The sequence below is a fragment of the Callospermophilus lateralis genome, chromosome 6 (genome assembly GCF_048772815.1).
Source record: "Callospermophilus lateralis isolate mCalLat2 chromosome 6, mCalLat2.hap1, whole genome shotgun sequence".
Lineage (NCBI taxonomy): Eukaryota > Metazoa > Chordata > Mammalia > Rodentia > Sciuridae > Callospermophilus > Callospermophilus lateralis.
The window spans coordinates 17,883,311-17,900,212 of record NC_135310.1 but is presented as its reverse complement, the minus strand read 5'-3'; the positions used below and the strand labels follow the sequence as shown (position 1 = coordinate 17,900,212).

The 16,902-nt window shown below is 38.8% G+C and overlaps 1 protein-coding gene across 1 annotated transcript in view; it reads left to right on the top strand.

Moving 5' to 3' along the window:
• The first annotated feature begins 236 nt into the window (after nucleotides 1–236).
• LOC143401801 (uncharacterized) overlaps nucleotides 237–16,902 on the top strand; it is a 197,681-nt gene continuing 181,015 nt past the window's right edge. Inside the window, exons 1-3 of the mRNA XM_076859426.1 lie at nucleotides 237–289; nucleotides 934–1,365; nucleotides 3,796–3,871. Of these exons, the coding sequence (XP_076715541.1) occupies nucleotides 237–289; nucleotides 934–1,365; nucleotides 3,796–3,868 (558 nt within the window). The 3' untranslated portion in view covers nucleotides 3,869–3,871. The remainder of the gene's footprint in view (nucleotides 290–933; nucleotides 1,366–3,795; nucleotides 3,872–16,902) is intronic.

The following is a 16,902-nucleotide window of genomic DNA, read 5'->3' as shown; positions in this document are numbered from 1 at the left end:
GAATGCTGGTTACATCATTACTGATGATTCCGAAATATCCCTCATACTGCCCGTGGATATTTTCATCCAGCTGCTGATTTTTCTTCTCAAAGAATAATGATGATTAACAAATATTGTCTTATACAGAGGAGGAAGGAAATCTGGACAATACTTCATTTATGGGCCACATTAAATTTATCTTTCAGAATCTTACAAAATATATGCGGAACAGCACATCGTCTAGTAACGTTGACTGCATGGTGCCCTCCTCATACCACCTCACCAAGAAAGACAAGGAAGGGACCCATGGGTGAAATGAGAAGAATGTTCATATTTAAACAGGAATATGAATCCTATATCCCTCATGGCTTAAGACCAACCCAAGAGAGCATATTCTGGCAGCACTAACATTGCATAAAGATCTCAGAATCCCTGAAGATTGCACAATGCATAGTTACAAGCCTGAAAAGGAGTGGGGTTGGCCACCCTGGGTGCCATTGATGGGGATGGGGAAGTACGGGGAAGGAAGCCTGCAAACCCACCCTACTACTAGTTGTTTACTTTTGTACTTTTTTTGCCTTTTTGCTGCCTCATCTATGTCATTATACCTGACTTAAACTCTAAAGAGAATTTATATGTGTGAGGAGTCCTGAAAGTCACGAATTCTCTGTAAATACATCTACTCTGGTCTTGGTAAATTTGAGGATATTATGTGACAATTTTTCCTAGTTCTTTTGACCCTCAGTTTAAATATCTGTTCCTCTGGTTGAATTACATCTAAAATTTAGCAACTGGTTAATATCTTGCAATGGTCAATGTTTTGACAAATGCCTGTATGATGCTGCCTCAAAAGCAAATTACTAGTTAAACAAAGTATTGGATAAAATACAAAAATAAAGAAACACAATCTCCTAAGTATTTGCTGAGTAATCTTGCGGTCCCCGGGCCTGCCAGCCTAGCTGAGCACCCGGTGGGGCTGGGTGGGGGGCGGGCCGAGAGCTACTGCGCCTGCGTGGTGGGCAGTCTCGGGGAGCAACCGCCGCCTGCACCGCCTGCGCCGCCACCGCCTCCGACCGGCACCGGCTGCACCCGGCACCGCCTGCGCCGCCACCGCCTCCGACCGGCACCGCCTCCGACCGGCAGCGCCTGCACCGGGCACCACCTGCGCCTGGCACCGCCTCCGACCGGCACCGCCTGCCCCGGCACCGCCTCCGACCGGCACCGCCTGCCCCGCACCGCCTCCGACCCGCACCGCCTGGCACCGCCTGCCCCAGCACCGCGCTGCGTTCCGCCTCCGGTTAACATGGAGGCAGAGCTGGAACGTGCGGCTTTCCTCAGCAAGCTGTGGAGAAAGCCCACAGCAAGGAGTTGGTCACCTGGAGCCAGGTATGGTCGGGGCACCGCGGCCTCCAAACCGCCTCCCCCCTCCCTCCCGCGGGGTTGTCTCTCGCGGCCCGCGGCGCTCGGCGGCTGTGAGGCACCGCGCGGCCTTGGCGCAGCCTCTGGAGGAGCCTGGTGTTGCTCACGAGGGGCCTGGGCCTGGCCGCACCGTGCACTCCCCGCGGGCCTCGGTGGGGGAGGGGCGGCCCGTAACGGTCCCGCCGGGTCGCGTTAGAACCGGCCCCGCGCAGCCTAGGCAGAGGAGGTACCTAGGGCGCGCGGGCCACGTTATTGCCCACTCGTCCTCCATGGGCTCGGGGAGGGATGGGAATCGGAGATCCCGCCCGGGCTCTGGGCGCGGGGTTGGCTGGGGCAATCTGAACCCTAGGACCTGACCCCCGCACACACCCCGCGCGTTGCATCTGGGATCTTTTATGAGGAGAGCTGTCAGGGGAGTAGGTAGACGTTCAAACGCAGGCTGTGGCTCATCAATGGCTTTTTCAAACATTAAATAGAAAATGGCAACGTATTCTTGGAATCGGGCCATTTGTGTAATGTAGATGGTGTAGAAGTGTGTTTAAGGTTTTTTTTTTTATTTTGCCATGAATAGCAGATAATACATTTAAGAAGGAATGATAGATCATCCCCGCGATTTCCTGTTTATTGCATTAAGGCGCCGGTTTCCGGGGCTCCCGGACCCGCTTATTCCTGGGGGTCGACGGGGTCGGCCAGGGCGCCCACTCCGCCCGCGCAGCCGCAGCGCTTTGTCTGCCGGGCACCCAGCTTCTGGGAGGGGCGGGCAGACATGGTGGCGGCCGCTGCCCCCTCCTCGGCCCTGGCATGTCGCGGCCTCCCCTGCGCTTCCCGCCTAGCTGCTGCTGAGCTGCGGCCCTGGGGCGGCGATGGGGTCGTGCCGGGGCAGCGGGGACTCTGTGGGCGCTGGAAGGCGGGCCGTGGGCGGAAGAGGGAAGGAGGCAGGCGCCGCCCGGCCTCAGCGCCTGCCGCCCCCGGCCCGCCAGCCCCATTGTCTCTGTGGCCTGATGGTCCCGCTGGCCTCTACTGAGCGGGAAGGGCCGACTGGCCCTGTCGCTCTGTGCTGTGGGGTCCCCAGAGCTGGAAGGCTGTCGGGACGCGGTGGGAGCGGCAGAATTGGACAGGGTTAACGGGAGAGCTCAGCTGGTGCCGGGCAGAGCCGCCACGGCTACTGCCTGGGCCGCGGGGACTCGAGTCCTGAGGGGAGGAAGCCTGCGGTTCTGAATGTTCGGGTCTTCTGCCCCAGAGACTTCGTCGCCGGGACTTAGGAGAACGGATTCGGGACAGATATTGAGATTTTTGCCAGGTCATCTCTGCCTGGGCACAGTTAATCGGTGTGATATTTAGTGAGTTTGGTTGAAGCTGTCCAACTGTGTTGAATCAGCGTGCCTAGTCTCAAGGGTGCATCGTGAAAACTGAAACCAAAGGGATGATTCTGGCCTGCTTTGTGTGTTTTCCCACTTCAAGCTTGTTTTCAGTACACAAATTTTTGATTCAAAGCTGATTGGACTGTGGCGAGCAGAGATCTGTTCAAAGGAGGGCAGAGAGCACAGTACTTCTGAAGGGGGCTTGATAATGTGGAATTATTTTCTCTCTCCGGACACTGGGTTGCTGGTTGAATTCAGGCAAGTGTTACTTTCTGAAGTATAATTTTAATCTGCAAACAAGTTTCATGTAGTCGGTGGATCATCCTTGTAGACTGCCATCCCGAAATTAAAAACTCATTCTAATTTATCATGCAGAAGTTGGTGCTCAGAAATTCTTTTTTGCTCGTGTTTTAAATCACGTAAAAACACACCCAGCTTGGTTTAAATTTCTTCTGCCATATTTTGACACTTCCACTTTCAGGCTCAGACTTTAAGGAAACTGAAGACGGCTGTATCTTGTTTTTGTAAAAAACAAACAAACAAACAAACAAAAAAACAACAAACTGACTCCACGTTAACACAGTGACATATTAGGCAAGCGTGACATTGTTTTGTATTTCTGCAGATCTTTTTAATGCTTGATTAATGGAACACCGCTGGTTGTGGTATCATACCACTTAACATCTGGAAAACTCCACTTCTGTCTCCCTCCTTTTTTAACACAGAAGTGTGTTATTCCTGTCTGTTTTCACTGTGAAAGTCATATAAGGATACTATCCAATACACATTTTAAAAATCAAAAAAAAAAAAAAAAAAAAGAAGGAATGATTCTGGAGTTGTGTTGATAGTTGTCATTCCTGTATTATTGAACCAGCTTTCTGGTCTCATAAAAATACATATCATACTGAAAACAAACACAGTTAAGTTCTCTAGGTTTGTGTTTTTTAATTCTCTAGTATTCTTAATTAAAGATACTGGGGTTTGGTTTTCTGACTAAATCTTTTTATTTATTTTATTTTTTTTAAAATTATAATAGTGAGAATGAGTCCCTTTGGAAGGAGGTGTCTGAATTAAGAGCAAAGCATGCAAAGCAGCAACAAGTTATTTGAAAGGTAAGAAGCTCTTTTCCTTGTGACTATCATTTGCATTTGTTTAATGAGTAATGTGTGTAACACAAAAAACCTCTGTTGAGTAGTTAGTAATTGATCTTAGTTTTTTATGTATTAAGTACACAAAAGTAAAATTTTGAAGACTACCAAATTAAGCCAAGTGTTATATATCCTTTTTAACAACAGCAGAAACATTTCTCATAGATAATGATGGTTGTTCTATACTCTCATATAATATCTCATTAGCTTTTACCTGGCATAACAATTTTGAGATACTTTATTCTTGGGAGCTTAATTAATACATTAGCCAATTTCTTACCTCTTTTTATTATTATTATTATTATTATAAAACAGTCTGTGTTTTGTGGGAGATTTCCCCTTACTTTTTACTATAATATTCATAGTTAATTTTTAAATAATTTGACCCAATTAAGAATTCAAAAAGATTTTTCAGTGGATGCCATTATTAGTTTCTGCATAAAATCGTAATATAATGATTACCATAATAAAATAAAATCATTAACATAATGCTGTAAAATGACTCTAGGATTTTATATTGAACCTAAAATGTGTTCTTCTGATTTAATGTTTGCATATCAACTTTCATTTGTTAATAAGAGATGAAATATAAAAATAATTAAGGCAGCTATTTTTTACTTATGAGTAAATGGACTCTAAGCTGCAGGTTTTTTAATGGGAAGATGGGGGAGAGCTTCAGCTTGTTCCTATTTGGAAGGCCCTTGAACTAAAAATAGGTCTGTGACTGACAGGATCTGGGTCTAGTGGAGCAAACTTAGAGCAGAAATAAATAGTAATTGCAGCCTTTGGTCTGTAGTCAAAATAGATTTTTCTTTTTTTTTTTTTTAATCAGTGTGCAAATGAAGGTTGAATATAGGAGAATTCAAATCTAAGTGTTTAGTTTAAATATGTGTTTTAAACATTTTTATTGGGGTGTCTAATGCATACCCCTTTTAAGAATATCTGATATAAAAGAAGACATGTATTTTAATATGTACTTTAATATTTTTCAGAAAACACAATTTTGATTAAATGTTAACTTAAAATACACCTTCATCTGTAGGGTTTTTTTTTTTAAACAAGAATTATTAGTATAATAGTTACATTGAATTTCAGTTTTTCATGAACACTAATATTTTTTCATCAAATTTATATTTAAATATATGTGTATTGGTGAGTGGATTTGCCTAATGACCTCCAGGCGATGAATTTCCCTCTTAAAACTGCTTTCATTGTGTCCCATAGATTCCGATAAGTTGTGTCTGTATTTTCATTTATCTCTAAGATTTTTTTGATTTCCTCCTTTATGTCTTCTGTAACCCCTTGATCATTCAGTAACATATTGTTCATTTTCCATGTGATATAGGATTTTCCCTTCCTTCTTTTATCATTGATTTCCAGTTTCATTCCATTATGATCAGATAAAATGCATGGTATTATCTCCACCCCTTTATATTTACTGAGGGTTGCCCTATGGCATAATATATGGTCTCTTTTTGAGAAGGATCCATGTGCTGCTGAGAAAAAAGTATATCCACTTGATGATGGTTGATATATTCTATATATGTCAGTTAAGTTTAGGTTATTGATTGTGATATTGAGTTCTATAGTTTCTTTATTCAACTTTTGTTTGGAGGATCTGTCCAATGGTGAGAGAGGTGTGTTGAAGTCACCCATAATTATTGTGTTGTGGTCTATTTGATTCTTGAACTTGAGGAGAATTTGTTTTATGAATGTCGCAGCACCATTATTTGGTGCATAAATATTGATAATTGTTATATCTTGTTGGTGAATGGTTCCTTTTAACAGTATATAATGTCCTTCCTTATCCCTTTGGGTTAACTTAGTCTTGAAGTCGATTTTATTCTATATGAGGATGGCCACCCCTGCTTGCTTGCGAGGACCGTGTGCGTGGTATATTTTTTCCCAGCCTTTCACCTTCAGCCTGTGTATGTCTTTTCCAGTCAGATGTGTCTCCTGGAGGCAGCATATTGTTGGATTTGTTTTTTTAATCCATGTTACCAGCCTACGTCGCTTTATTGGAGAGTTTAAATCATTAATGTTTAGAGTTTCTTCTATTGATATATGGTTTGTACTTCCAGCCATGTTTGATTATTTATCTCTCTCTCTCTCTTTTTTTTTCTCCATGATTAGCTTTCCCCTCTCCGTCTGTCTTTACTGAGGTACTTCCCACTGTTGGCTTTGGTTATTGTTTTTCATTTCTTTCTCGTGTAGTGTTTTGCTCAAGATGCTTTGCAATGCTGGTTTTCTGGCTGCAAATTCTTTTAGCTTTTGTTTATCATGAAAGATTTTTCTTTCGTTGTCATACCTGAAGCTTAATTTTGCTGGATACAGAATTCTTGGTTGCCAACCATTGTCTTTCAGTGTTTGAAATACGTTGTTCCAGGATCTTCTCGCTTTCAGCGTCTGTGATGAAAAATCCGTTCTTAACCTTATTGGTTTACCCCTGAATGTAATCTGCCTCCTTTCTCTTGTAGCTTTTAATATTTTCTCTTTGTTCTGTATATTGGATATCTTCATAACAATGTGTCTTGGCATTGGTCTACTGTGATTTTGTATGGTCGGTGTCCTGTATGCATCTACAATTTGTATATCTGTTTCCTTTTTTATTTCTGGAAAGTTTTCTGTAATTATTTCATGTAGCAGGTTACTCATTCCCTTGGTTTGAATTTCTATTCCTTCCTCTATCCCAATGACTCTTAAATTTGGTTTTTTTTATGTTATCCCATATCTCTTGGATGTTTCTCTCGTGATTTTTAACCAGCCTATCTGAGTTGGCTAGACTCTTTTCAAGATGATATATTTTGTCTTCATTATCTGATGTTCTGGCTTCTACTTGCTTCACTCTATTAGTGATACTCTCATTTGAGTTTTTAATTTGGTTTATAATTTCCTTCATTTCTAAGATTATTGTTTGATTCTTTTTTATAATCTCTGTCTTCTGATAAAGATGCTTAACTTCTTCTTTTATCTGTTTATGTAATTCATTCTCAATGTGTTCTTTCGCTGCTTGAATTTGCTGTCTCGTATCCTCGTTAAGGTTCCATTCCATCTGTCTAAGGTATTCCTTGAGTTCTTTATATGACCATTTTTTCTGATGACTCTATATCCTCCTGAATATTTAGGCTGTCCTGCATTGTTTGTACTCCTTTTCTTACTTGCTTTTTCGTGCTGCTCATGTTGCTTCTTGTTCTGTTTGACTGCTGAGTTACTGTTTACTCCTATTAATTTATTTGATGTAATTCCCGGCAGGTCTCCTTTCAGCGGAATTTTGCTAGAAGTTTCTCAGCAGGTCACATGTAGGTGTATGAATGTGTTTCTCTGATCCCGTTACTGCGGAGGCATTGAAAGTGCTGCCTCCTCACCGGCCGCCATGTTGGGTCCTCACATACCAATACTTATTTGTTTCATGTGATATTATGGACATTTTTATATTACTTATTCAATTCTTCTATGTGGACCAATCTCATTTTAATTGTGGTATAGAATTTCAAAATACAGGCAAACACTAATCTATGCTCTTCCTATTAATAGCTTTAAGTTTTTTTGCTACTGAAAATAATGCTACAATGAATGTTTTTATAAACAGAACTTTCTGTATAAATAGTATGGCTTCCTAGAGATATTATTGTTAGATCAAAGAGTCTATGCTTTCATACTTTTTATTAATTATGTCAAATTTTCCTCCAAAGAACTTGTATCAGTTTGTCAACCCACCATCAATTAGTAAGTGCTACCTTCCACATTTGCACTTTCAGTGAATATTATTAGTTTTTTATAAAATGATACATGAAAACATCACATTCTTTATATATTTTTATAAGTACATTATAGTTATACATACTATTGTGGTTCATTTTTATAATTATACATGCATGGAATACAATTTGCTTCATTTAAGTCCCCAGTGCTTACCCCTCTCTTTTCTTTGTCCCACTATCCCCTTCCTCTACTCCACTGATCTCCCTTCTATTTTTATTGTATTCTTCATATCCACTTTTTTCCCCTTATTTTAACTTCCCCATATGAGAGAAAACATTCAACCCTTGACTTTTTGAGTCTGGTTTATTTCACTTAGTGTGTTGTTCTCCAGTTTTATCTATTTACCAGAGAATGCTACAATTTCATTCTTTTTTATGGCTAAATAGGACTTCATTGTATATAGATGCCACATTTTCTTCATCCATTCATCTGCAGACAGGCACCTGGGCCGGTTTCATAACTTGACTACTGTGAACTGCACTGTTGCAAACATTGAAGTTTGGCTTGAAACACTAGAGTATACTGATTTCAGTTCTTTAGAAATATTAAGGAGTAAGATAGCTGGGTCTTGTGGTGGTTCCATTGCTAGTTCTTTGAAAATCTCCATACTTCTTTCCGGAGTAGTTGTAGTTATTTGAAGTCCCACCAACAGTGCATAAGTGTACCTTTTCCCCACATTTTCACCAGCATTTATTATTATTTGTATTTATGATGACATTCTGACTGGAGTGAGATGAAATCTCAATGAAGTTTTGATTTGTATTTTTCTGATTTCTAGAGATGTTGAACATCTTTTTCATATATTTGTTAGCCATTTGTATTTCTTATTTTGTAAAGTACCTGTTTAGTTCTTTTGCCCATTTGTTAATTGATTGTTTTTTGGTGTTTTTTTTTTTTGAGTTCTTCATATATTCAGATTATTAATCCCCTATTAGAGGAGCAGCTGGCAGAGATTTCCCATTCAGCAGGCTCTCTCTTCATGCTCTTAATTGTTTCCTTTGATGTGCAGAAGCTTTAGTTTGTATCTATTTGATTAATAGTTAAGTTGAAGGAGCTATAAAGAATTAATTTAGGAACAGTAAGGGGAAGGGGGGATGGGGCAACAGCAACATTCAGTTTTCAAAGTATAGTAGTTAAGGTAATGTTTAGCTGGAAAAGGCGACCCCCAAATACAAAAGCTTAAATAGTTTGTAAGCTCTCTGTCTCAGCCCCTCCCCCCTCCCTCCTTCAACCCTTCTCCCTCCCCTCCCTTCTTCAACCCCTCTCCTTTTTTTTTCTCTCCTTCCCTCTGTCCCCCCTCCCCTACTCCCTGCCCCCCCATCTCTATCTCTATTTCTATCTCTTCTTTCATGAAACCTTGACCAGTCTGCACTGATAGGCCAGCTGTATTCCAGTGGCTATGTAGGGACTCACATAGCATTTGTAACCTCTTGTGTATTACCCTTATCTGCAGGGTGGAAGATGGGTTTCTGCATAGCTATACAAGTTTGTCTGTAGGATAGACCTACCTAAAAGAGAAAATGATAAGTATGATTTCCAGCTAGATGTCTATAAATAGATTTTAGTGATGGAGTTTAGGACACACTACCCCAAAATACAGCTTTTGGCATTTGAGAAAACAGCAGAACCAGGCAAGCCAGTCTGACTTCCTTCCACCTTTCCTTCTGAAGCAGTTTATAAAAGAATTCTCTGCTCTTCCTCTAAAATAGATCATAAGAACCTCAATCTAGAGTGGTCTTTCCTATGCCTAAAAGAGAGGAAGGTCATAGAAAAAAATCTCAACAAAAGTGCAGGCCTTCGTAAGGTTTCCCCCAAGTTGTCTTACCATTAGATCATACCATTTTTGCTTTCAATCGTATTTCTGTACAATTGTCCATAAAAATCACTTTTCCTTTATCTTTGGGTCTTAATTTCTGAAGGGGCTCATGAAAAATAAAACTATATTAAATAAATATTTAAGTTTTTCTCTTGTTAATCTTTTTTTTTCAGGGGTCTTGGCAAAAAATTTTGCAATGAAAAAGGAAACAAATCTTTTCTCCGTGCATTAACAACTTTCCATAGTGAAAACAATGCTCCAGAAATCTGCTTCTCAAATGGAGATGGTTTCTTGTCCCCAAATTCAGTGGCTTCATATAGCATCTCCAGAGACTGAGAAAAAAACATTTTGTCATGTTAATAGTTTCTATGCTAGGAAACTGAGGCTATGATAATTTTCACCAGTCGATATATTCCAATATATTTGGAATAGTTGCTACAATTATTGAAAGTTTTGGGTAATTCATAATAATTCTGTAAGATCCATATAAACTTATTACTAGGGGCTGACTTGCATAGTCCTTCTTCAGGAAATTCCTAGGTCTGCAAACTTGAGTGGGAGGCTACAAATTGTGAACTCTCCCTTTGGTGATTCCAGTTATATTTCTGTTAACCTGACATATATTTTTTTCCAATTACACAGACCAAGTAATAGTTGTCAGCTGCCCATCTACTCTTATTCTGTAGAATTGTCATTAAACAACCAGATGTCTGCAGGTCAAAACATTGACTGCCATCCACCTCTATGGCTAATTATGGTAATTGCAACCACCTTTGCTTTGAAGGTTAAGCATTACCACATGGCCTTTCCCACTCCAAAATTATTCCCATTAAAGTGAGAGATCCTAATAAAAAGTTAGCATCCCACTTTTATTTTCAATTCACTGAAGAAAGCTAACATAGATAGAGCTTTTCTAGGATAGTGTCTCCTATATTACCCTGAGAGATTGTCTGTTTTCTGGCAATTCCTGATGGACATGTTGTCTATAATAAATCTACCTGGAGGTTCTCAATTCTCTAAGCTATTGGATACCTTCTTTCACATAAGAACAAGGAAGTTTTAGCATCTTCACATCATGAAATATTGGTTTTCTTTGAATCCAGGATTGAGTAACCAACAAAGGAAAACACTAGAGATGCTTAAAACTGTTTTGGATGGTACACTAAATTCAGAATACTGGGTAAGTATATCTCCATGGAAAATTTGGCTCAGTTCTTCAATATGTTTTATCTATTCCAGTTTAACTCTTTTAGAAAACATTCCTACACAATTCATCAGGTTCCTGATGATGCAATTTTGAAAGATTTTTTCAATCCTAATAGGCATACTTTGTTTCCTCTGGAAATAGGCTTAGTAATTTTCCAACTGATGGATGCTGGGATCTAGCTTTCTTGAGAGCTGATGGAGATGGGTCTTCAGAAGATCTGGTATTTCTTTGTGAGTCAGAATACCAAATGAGGTCATTGAAGCATCTTTATGTATATAAAGGTTATTTTTTTATTTTAATTTTTTTTAGTTGTAAATGGATCTTTTATTTTATTTTATTTTATTTATGTATTTATAATGAGGTGTTGAGGATGGAACCCAGGGCCTCACACCAGGCAAGAGTTGTGGCTCTACCACTGAACCACAACTCCAGCCTCTAAGATTATTTTTCTTATACAGGGAAGAGAGGCTACTTCTTCATGCAAAATGATCTTGGGTTGATGTGGGAAATTAAAGTTCACATTTTCAAATCAACCTAGATATCTTCATCACAAGTCTCACAGTGCAACCTCTCAACCAATGCTCTGACTTTATTAAAAGGGCCTTGTTAGTGTTGTGTGTTTACCAAATGTAGCAATTCTACCACTGGCACAATTATATTTTTGGCAAATTCTCAGTCATGTCTGTCCTGTAGTTATTAATATAAATGGATTCTTTTGAGGTCATTATAGGAGTTTTATAGTTTTCTACTAAAGCTTTGGTTTTTAAAGTAAGTTCTTCCACTTATCCTTTTTGTTTTTTACTTCCTCTTTTTTAGGTTAAGGTCTCCAGAATAGTCATAAACAGTCACGCCTACAGTCTTTTTATTTAAAGTCAAAATTTTTTTATATTGTTTAAAAGTCAATGGATATTTATTTTATTTATTTATATGTGGTGCTGAGAATTAAAACCAGTACCTCACACATGCTAGGCAAGCATTCTACCCCTGAGCCATAATCCCAACACTACTCCTACAGTCTTTTAAATTCTTATATTGCCATAGAAACCAAATGCAAAATGTATGATATCTGGCCTTCTGTGCCATGTGGACACTGGTAATATCTGAGTAATTCTTACATCATGGCATAGCATTTTCTTTGAAGAAGAGCATGCATTTATCAAATAAATAAACACAGTCTCAGAATACCAAATTGAGGATCTACTTTGTGTGGTTATTTTTGGTATTAAGTCCTTTATCAGTCAGAATCCCTATGGGAAACAGAATTTTACTCAGATGGTTTAAATGAAGAAGCTTTAATAATGGATTACTTATGAATATGTGTATAGGGTGTCAGGATAGTAAGTCATCCATAGACAAAGGTCAGTAGGAATGCATACCACTTACCAAAGAGTGACCTTTTGATCCAGAAGAGCCCAATGAGAACTATAATTATAAAGAGGAGGCTGCCTTGTGGAAGGCTTGGTTTTGAAAGGTTGGAGCTATTACTAATACACCTGCCAAAGCATGTACTCATCAGGGAACAAATACCCTGACCTCTCTCCTCACATATCCCAATCTTTTGTGAGTGATTCCTCAACTAAGCTGAAGTGAATGTTAACCAATAAGGGAAAACAGGAGATGTGCTTCCTGGGGGTCAGCCTTCTGTTGACAGAAAGAGGCAAGAGAAGGGAAAGATGGAGGGACATGGGGTGGGGAGAACTACAGTAAAATAGCTATCAACAAAGGTAGCTATCTCACATGTCATCTCATTTTATCCTTGTATGACTGGTATCAGTTTCCCCACATTTTATACAGAAAATTCATTAGTCAACTTCTTTTTACTATAACAAAATACCTGAAACAGCATACAGGATTTATTATGGCTCATGGTTCTGAAGGTTCATATCCAAAATTGATTAGTTCCTAATGTGAAAATTTTTAATTTCTGGAGAAAATGGCACATAATGATGTAAGCGTATGCTGAAGTAAGTGTTAATATCTCAAGGTGAGAAGCAGAAGGAAAGATGACAGGTTGAGGTCAGAACAGTGACTCAAATGGCTCCCATGAAACATTACTTCTTGAAGATCCATATCCCCTCCCAACACTATCGCTCTGGAAACCAAGCTTTGACCCCTTGGGGACCTTCATCATCCAAACTATAGCAAAAAGTGAGGGTTAAACTGGCTGAGTTATTTAAGATCACATACCTAGTAAATGGTCAAGTCAAGAAGGAAACCAGATTTGTCTAGTACATAGTTATATATCTTTCTCTGCTTTACCATATCATGACTTCAATATTTGGTGTTGACCATGGAAATTAAGGATAATGGAAATTGATGAAGTTGGAGATAGAAAGGCAAAAACAAAACTTATACTTTTAACATTCTTGAAACAAATAATTTTAAATTTTTCTGTGTGTGTGGTGGTGCTGGGGATTGAACCCAGTACCTCAAGCATACTAGGTTAGCACTCTACTGCTGAGTTATATTCCCAGTCCAACACTTATTTTCTTAATAGAACTTATCACAACCTGAAATTGTTGACAAATTTATCATCTTTTTTCTTCACTAGAATGTAAGGTTCATGAAGGTTTTGTTTTTCTCCATTTTTGCTATAATAAAAAACGCTTGCTAAACTAAAAAGAAAATGAATAAGTAAATGAAAGGGTAAAAACATATGCATCTTTCTTTAGACACGTTAGAGCATAGAATTATATCCTAATATTTTAATTTGCAAATAAGCTTGAAAACCATCCAACTTTTCCTGAGTATTTCCTGGAAAAGAGATATCAAGTATATAGGTATCTATTCCCTTGTTAAACCATCAGTAATAATAGTTATACCTATACAAAAGACAGTTGATTCTGGTTTTGTTCCAACTTTTGGCCTCAATAATAGCAAAGATAATAACCGGACTGCAGTTATCTTTTAAAAACTTACTAAGAAACATCAAATAATCATTATCTCTATTATTTAAGATAGAAACCTTTTATTTTTTTTTCAATTTTTCTTCATATAAACAAGTTTCCAATTAAGTCATCTTTTTGAATGTCTTTTTTCTGTGTATAGTTCAAATTTTTAATAGTTTTCTTAAATTGTTAAAAGTTGAGGACATAACCTTAATGTAGTACTTCACACTGACTTATCAAGAACAAATTAGGATAATTGTCTCCTTTATTTGAGGAAACAGCTTTCTATTAATAAATGTTTCAGTAAAAATAATTATCTATTCATAGTCATATTCTGTTGTTGATTCAAATTGAAAAGAGAACTAAACAGGCCTGTAGGTCTTAAGAGGAATCATAGATTTGTGCCTGCTTTCATGAATTCCTCTAAGCCACCTTGAGAATGTGCTTTGTGTAGCTTCTGGATTTAGGAGTATGTGTATTCATACAGAGTCCACTTGAAACGATATAAGGCTGGGACCAAGCACAGCCCAACTTCAGCTTGCAGCAGTCACCCCAGACAAACCACAGACACAAGGAAGGAAAAGCAAATACTTTGGGCTACAATGCATTAAACTTCCGTATAGTTTGTTCTAGTCACTATAGCTGATTATGGAGTTACCTTGGATTTGGGGAACAAAATACATGCCAAAAGAAGAGATAAGAAAAAACAAAGTTTAGAGTGATGTCAGGATAGATGCACAGGAAAAAACCTCTCTTTTTAAAAGTTGAGAGAGGATGAAAGTCATTAATAGAAACCAGTGTTCCCTTTGCCTTCAGTTCCTGGAAATCTCTCAAACACTGGATTAAATTCATAGTTATCTACCCATACTAAAATTTTAGTGTTTAGGGTGTCCATTAATGTGACTAGGAAATAAAAGCTATCTAGAGGCAGAGGAATAGTCTATTTTTCCTAAAGAACATTTGAGAGATGAAGGGTGGGCATGCATGGGCTGTGATTCAGTCCGCATGAATCACTCCTTCTGGTGAAAGTCTGTGTGCCCCTCAATCAGGTTTCCATGTTAGAGATCCATTTACAGAGTATAGTGTATCTGGTTTTTATATTCCAATCACGTGCCATGGAAAAATAATATAAACTTGGAAAAGAAATAAAAGGAAAAGATCTTGTCTTGGGAAAAAAAAAAAGTTTTCTGCACTGTACTGTGAGAAACCTTCACTGTGAGTTATCTATTTGTTCCCATCCTGACAGGAGAAGCTGAATGGAAGATCTAATCCACTATTTTTAAAACTGGGAAATTAGAAAGTTACTGGTCAATGCTTTCATGGATGTATAGCTAAGGAGAAATAAATTCAGTTATATTCTTTAACTCCTGCCTCCCCCCAAGAGTGATGGCTCTAATTTAGTGTGACCTGCTGTCAGCTCAGGAAATTTCCACCTTGAGATTTTCCTAGCAGAGTCAAAATCAGTCACAGTCAGAAAAAGAAAAAGATTGTTTTTATGAGAGTGCCTGAAACTGCATTTAAATTCTGTCTTAAAAAGTTGCAAAGTGCTTGGCTAATGATTTTCCATAGTGTCATTTTTAAACTATTTTGGCATGCTCTATGAATAGTACATACATTTACTGTTCAAAAACTAATAAAAAAGCATTATAATTCTTGGAATAGAGTGTCTTTGAGAAAGCAAAAATCTATCCCAGGATGCAGACATTATCCAGCTTATTAGGGTGACAGATAGGCCTGTATAGACCCTGGCAGAGCAATAGATTAGGAATAAAACAGGAAACAGGCTGTTCTCTCAGGCAAAATAATGATATGGGTTCCAGGTGGAAGGAACACTGGGTGGGTTTTGGAAATGTCTCCACACCTTTCCCCAGCTGAGTTAGTAATGCATTCTCCAAAGATGTTCTTTCTATACAATTCTGGGGCTAATATAAGAAGAGTCTCAGGATCCATCTATTCTCTTTTTATTTATTCCCCCTGGTTCTGGAAGACTGTCCAAGGAAGCCCTGTAAAGTAGCAAAGACAACCATTTTGGTGAAGGAGTTGTAAAGGAGATATGAATTCATTATTAATTACATGGTGGTATGATTTGGATCTGGCATGTCCCCTAAGGCTCACATGTTAAGGGCTTATTCCCCCACTGCAGCAATATTTGGGGTAGAGATTTGGGAAAGTGACTGGATCATAATGGTTTTGACCTCATCAGTGAATTAATCTAATGCAAGATTCACATTTGATGGCATTATTGGGAGGTGGTAGAAACTGTAGGAGGTAGGACCTAGTTGGAAGATGTAGGTCACTGAGGATATGCCCTGGAATGGTATATCTTGTTTCTGGCCCTTACTCTTTCTCTCTCTCTCAATTTTTTTTTAATATATAAAGACAAGAGCTAATGGTCTTTGGTGGTAATGTGTGTGTGTGTGTGTGTGTGTGTGTGTGTGTGTGTGTGTGCGCGCGCGCATGAGGATCAAGAGTAGTGGTGGTGGAGAGATGTGGAATGTGCATTCAGTAGGTTACTTACTTTTTGAGTCATTATACATAATTAAACTGGCAGTTTATGCAGTTTATGCAGCTATATGCAACCTGAAACTCTCTCAATGTTGGGCATGGGCATTAAGATACAGCTCCCAGCTACTTGTATCATCACAAGGGCAAACAACCAATACTCTGTAGTGTATTGTGTTGCTAAGCTTGACTGTTGGTAGATGCATTGTATTAAATACTTTGTCTTATGATGAGAAGATTTTAAACTTATGATGGATTTCTCAGGAAGCGATTTCATTGTAAATCAGGGGGCCTTTGTACATGGAAAATTATATGAGGAATTGGGAAGTGTAAGGGAAGGTACCAAAATGATATATCCTGATGGTACTCTACAGTGTAAAGATTTCAGGAAGGAGCAACTGAAGGAAGGAGATGAACAAGGAATCTGATAAAGAAATTCAGTAAGAAAAAAAAATGAGGATTTGAACCAAGTCAGTAGAAATGAACATTAAGATGTTGCCAATGAGATGAGATGACAATGAGAAAGGAAGGACTCTTGGGCTTCTTGTTTGAATATCAAGGGAAACACAGAACACAGGAGGAAGAACAGACTGTGAGGATGAGGGTATTGGAGGAGCTCAAGAGATATCTTTGTACAGTGTAGTTTCATGTGTCTATGGCATAGCCAACTGGAATTATTTATAGGAAATGAAATGTATGACATTGGAATTTAGGGAAGTGATAGGATATGGCCAAAAAGAAATGCATGCCTCTTTGAATTGATCATCAGGTAATTAAGAAGGAAATGGCTTGTTAAGGATATTTACCTTCTTAGGAAATA